General features: G+C 61.8%; 1 protein-coding gene across 1 annotated transcript in view; it reads right to left on the bottom strand.

Annotated features, from left to right (window-relative positions):
* ARHGEF17 (Rho guanine nucleotide exchange factor 17) overlaps positions 1-5,023 on the bottom strand; it is a gene marked incomplete at its 5' end in the record, with an annotated part of 30,569 nt that overhangs the window by 6,483 nt on the left and 19,063 nt on the right. Inside the window, 6 exons of the mRNA XM_057368302.1 lie at positions 178-228; positions 478-654; positions 1,032-1,124; positions 1,442-1,558; positions 1,912-2,094; positions 4,251-4,328. Of these exons, the coding sequence (XP_057224285.1) occupies positions 178-228; positions 478-654; positions 1,032-1,124; positions 1,442-1,558; positions 1,912-2,094; positions 4,251-4,328 (699 nt within the window). The remainder of the gene's footprint in view (positions 1-177; positions 229-477; positions 655-1,031; positions 1,125-1,441; positions 1,559-1,911; positions 2,095-4,250; positions 4,329-5,023) is intronic.

Genomic DNA, 5,023 nt, shown 5'->3' with positions numbered 1-5,023 from the left:
TCCATCCATCCATCCATCCATCCATCCATCCATCCATCCATCCATCCATCCATCCATCCATCCATCCATCCATCCATCCATCCATCCCTCCCATGGGCACACAGGTATCCCATGACCCACAATCAGAGCCTCCCACTGCCCCATGCAGTCCCATAGCCCCATGGACCCTGCCCTTACCACTTCCACGACCATCTCCTGGCGCAGGAACCTGCGGAGCGGAGCCTGGAGCTGCAGGGACAAGGGGACTCGTGGGTGGGAGGCCATGGTAGGGAGCCTTGTGGGATTCATCCCTGCCCCTGCATCCCCCAGAACAGAATTGGGACCCCAGCCCCCTCCCAAAACCCCAGGATGATGATGGGGAGAGCAGGCCCCAGARGAGAAAACAAGTGACCCAGCCTGGGGAGAGTCAGAGAGAGCGGAAACGAGGACATTTTCTTGAGAAGGAAAGACTGACCCCGTTAATGCCCCCATACGTACGTCCTCCATGCCTTCGATGTGGGACTCGATCTCCTGCACGATGCGGGCGTTCCTCTCCACCTCCTCCGCGCTCTTCATGCCCTTGTTGATCCTCTCGGCCACTTGCTTGATGTTGCGCTGGGCGTCGATGAGGAAAGGGTGGTCGGGGTGGTCCTCGGGCGTGTGCTTCAGCAGGTCCTGCCATGGGAACAGAGCGGGGTGTCACCTCTGGCAAGGGTTGGGCATGGCAATGTCACTGCCTGAGCCCCTCCTGTGCAGCTCTGGCTGCTGGGGATGGAAAACAGCTCCACGGAGGGAGTGGCCATGGGACTGCTCCCAAAATGACACCACAACATCCAGCAGAAAGGCTGAGGGACTGCAGCTTGGGGGCAACAGGRTGACTCCTCAGAGTGACCATTTCCAGAGCCCTGCGCATGCCTGGGGACACCAGCTTTGTGTCACGGGTGGGAAAAGAGTCAGGAGAGATGTGAGAGCCCTGAAAGCTGCGTGGAGGTGAGGAGGAGCCGTAGCCTGCCCCACTGCCAGGGTGGCATTGCCACCCCTGTGTCACATACCTTCACCAGCAGCTCGTATCGCGGGATCCTCTGCACCGGCTTTATCATCAGGTCGGACAGGGCCTGCTTCTCCTTGTTCTCCCKCATGCTTTGCTGCAAAACAGCACAGAGGGATGGGGATGGGCTCCTCAGGTGGGACAGAGCAGGGACACATCAGGGACACAGCAGGGACAGCGCAGGGACACCACAGGGACACAGCCTCTCTAACTCARGATCACCCATTTTGGTTTGGGGTCACTTCCACATCATCTGGAGTGACYCTGGTTCATCCCCCCTGACCCTCTTTGAATTCAAACCAACAAGGTGGGGTGAAAATTGCCCGTCTGGCAATAAATCTACTCCCATTAACTCCCACCCTGCCTGGCTCTAGATCTCGGCCGGGATCTAGGCAGAGAGCACCCAGGACCCACCTCCAGGAACTTCATGAAAGCTGGCCGGGCTTCCTTGGCRATCCTGACGGCATCCTTGGCATTGAGGAAGTTATCGATATAGGCAGAGTAGATGTTCACCAGCACATCCTTGGAGAACTGGGGGGCAGAAAGGGGGTTGGATCCGGCATGGATGGACTGGGACAGTCTGCAAGGAGCTGCCCCAAGGGTTAACTGGGCTCTGGGCTGGCGCAGGGAGGGCTCACCCGCCATCCGCCCACCGTGATTTCTCAGCCCTGACGTTTGTGCTCCCGAGGCAGAAACGCGGAGCTGCAGCGCCAGCCGGGAGCAGCAGCTCCCACCCTTATGCTAAGCAGACAGCAGGCCTGGAGATCGTCTCCTGCTCTCCATCCCAGGCCTGCCTGGCCCATCCTTTCGTCACCCCCTGCCTCCTGCTCCTAAACCTCCGCTCCATCCCGCATTCCCAATGGGAATCGCCCCACAGCACCCACCGACTGCACCAGGAGGTCGCCCACTTTCTGCTTCTCGTGCCAGTTCTGCACGCAGTCGTGGATCTGCTCCAGGAACTGCTCGTGGTGCTCCAGCAGCTCGGGGATCTGGTCAAAGATCTCGTCCACCAGCGAAGGGTCGCACAGCAGCGAGTTCTCAGGCTGCTTCAGCGGCTTCATGTAACCCTGTGGGCAGGAGAGGTGCCGGCTCCGCGGAGGCTCCTTGTCCCACCCGGCCAGCACGGAGCTCTCAGCCCATGCAAATGAGGGGAGGGACGCAGTCCTGCAGCCGGGGGGATCCTCCAGGGTACACTGGGCTGTGGGACCCGCAGCAGCACCAGACAGGTTTGGCAGCCCAGCCTCCACAGGTCCCGTCCCACCCAGCGAATCCTCAGGGCGGCAGGGAGGGGACAGGACTGCACAAGGAACAGCACAGGATCCTCTGTGCCGTGGCCTCGAGAGCCTCCAAATCTTTGCTGTCGTGAGCCTYCGTCACCTCCCTCTGCCTGACCTAGCTGGGAAATCATGGCAACACGGCCCCAGGATCCAAATGCTGGCATGTCCCTGGTGGGATTTAGGGTGTTTGGGCCAGCAGGGGCTGCAGCCAGCGGGATGCAAAAACTGGATCATGCCCTGAACCACCCAATGGCCAACGAGCAATACTGAGATCCTCAGCAAGGCTGGGTGGGTAGCTCTGCTCCAAAACCCCAGAGCTGCAGTGGGGAGCAGTGCCCCTGGAATGGGAGAGGCGGATTTGCAAGGGATGCAGCAGCATGGGGAAGGCCTTCTCAAGCCTTGCCACCTCCTCAGTCTGACCAGTACAGGGTGCTGGTGGCCTTCAGGATGYTGGGAGCACCACAGAGCAGAGCAATCAGGGCAGGACCCATCTCTGGAGGCTGCAGGTATCTCCAACCAAAGTGGTGAAGGAGGAATCCCTCCCCAAGGATCAGATTCATCAAGCTGATGCCAGATGTCATGGAAACCCAAGTCAGAAAGGAAAAAAATCCCTCTGAGGCTCCTCAGCCCCTTCAGCTGCCCCTCTGTGAGCTGGGATGGACCGTGCCATGCAGCCCATGCTTCCCATGTGAGGAAGAAGAGCAGGGACAGCCCTTGCAGTATCCAGGGACAGCGAGCAGAGCTTTGGCCAGGCTCCATGGCTTGGCTGGAAAGAGATGCTCCAGGGTGGTCCTTATCCCTGGCAGCCACCACGCCATGATGAGGATCCGAGCACCTCATCCCAGCGGAGCTGGGGACACCTGGAGCCCTGTGACCCTTGCCAGAATGCCAGTTCCCCTCGTGGCACTGTGTCAGGATGTGTCCCATGGACAGGAGCTCGGGCATTAACCCCCTGTGCTCCCACCCGGGTCCCTCTAGAGAAACGGGACAGTCCCAGCAGAGTTGTCCCCTCCAACCAGCCTCCAGTGCCACCTCCGTGGCTGGCACAGACCAGGGGACAGACTGTCCATGCCAGGACCAGCAGGGACAGCACCCAGCCCCAAACCCTGCACAGCTTCCTCCCAAATCAGCCCCAGAGCCAGGCTCCTCTGGCCCCTCCAAGCCGCGGTCTGCAGCGGCAGCAGCCTCAGAGGGTCATACTGATGTCTGTCCTTGTGGGGGATTTGGGGGAAGGGCCCGTGACAGAGTTGGGATGGCGTCCCCCACACCCTCGTGGGCACGTCACAGATGTCCCACAAGCACTGCTCTTGCAGAGCTCTGAGGTTTCGGCGTTCCCCCGGCAGGGAGATGGCTGGACAACCCGCACCTCGGCCAGGTGACGTCTCCAGGGCGTCGCCCACCATTACCCTGCTGAAACACCTTCATTAACATCTGAAACGTGGGGTTGACCCTCGGGCCAGGCTGCTCCAGGGGCGTTGGAACCAGCTCAGCAAAAAAAGCCTGAGAAAAACCTCTGGCCCAGGGCTACAGGTGATGGTCGGAGCAGGAACCAGGAACACGTGGGGACGGGGGATCTCAGGGGTCCTCCATCGCGGCAGGGCCAGCAGCAGCAKCCCAGGACATGGGGTGCAACGTGAGAAAGAGCTTTTGGAAGGCAAGCACGGGAAGACACTTGGGGACGTGAYACCTGCCAGGTGACAACGCGCTGGGAATGTCACAGGCTCGCTTTGGGGAYGGACGTAACTCCCACACCCCACTCCTGACACCACTGTCACAACACTCCCACTTCTGCTTCTGCTGTCCCCAGCATCCCCCCTGCCACCCCAACCCGCCCCTGTGCCACTCAGGTCCTGGTGGAGCACCCACAGCCTTGGCTCCGGCTCGGGGTGACCACGCTGAGTGCATGCCAAGGTTCGGGGTGTCACACCCCGGCCGTGCCCCCTTACCTGCATCAAGGTGCGCAGGGACTCCACGTAGGACTGCTCGGTGTCCAGCAGCGTCATGATGACGTGTTTCCTCATGTCCTGCCCGGGGGGAAAGACACGCGGGTGTTTGGGGGTGCCCCGGGCCGGGGGAGCTGCGCGCCGGGGCCGGGGCCGGCAGCGGGGCCGGCTGGGCAGGCTGAGCACCGGAGCAGCCCGGCTGGCGTCCGGCTCCCCTGCGCTGCCTCTGAGCCCGATGGAGGAATCCGGGAGGATTAGGAAGTACATGACACCGAGCGCACAGACGCCTGGTTTCCTCCGCGGCCGCGTCAGGAGCCCGCCCTGGAGCTCACAGCCCTACATGGGTCGGTCCCGGAGCCCTCTGGCTCTGCAGCGGCCCCGCTCCGAGCGGACCCGCAGGAATTCGCCTCCCGCCCAGCACCCCGGGCACCCACAGGGTGCTSGGCGGATTGGGGTGGATTAATGGGRTGGTGGGGGGYGCGGGGCGGTGGCGGTGCGGGACGGGCCCCCGGCCTTGGGAAGCGGGTGGGTCGGGGTCTTCCTGGCCATGGGGCTCAGGGACCCCCCTGTGCACCCCCTGCACCTCAGCCTGGGGGCCCAGTGCTCCAGAGCCCAAGCTGCGAGACACCCCAGAAGTTTTGGGTGTGAGATGGTCCAAAGGCTCCAGGTGCAGGAACACCCCAAGAGATTTGGGTGCGAGATGCTCCAAGGGCCCAGAAGTTTTGGATGCAGAAATGCTCCAGAGGCACAGTGACACCCCAACAGTTTTGTGTTTG

The sequence above is a fragment of the Malurus melanocephalus genome, unplaced genomic scaffold (genome assembly GCF_030028575.1).
Source record: "Malurus melanocephalus ecotype Western Australia unplaced genomic scaffold, MMel_1.1 scaffold_89, whole genome shotgun sequence".
Lineage (NCBI taxonomy): Eukaryota > Metazoa > Chordata > Aves > Passeriformes > Maluridae > Malurus > Malurus melanocephalus.
Note: the sequence above shows the minus strand (reverse complement) of the source record. Positions and strands in the feature narration are given on the sequence as shown.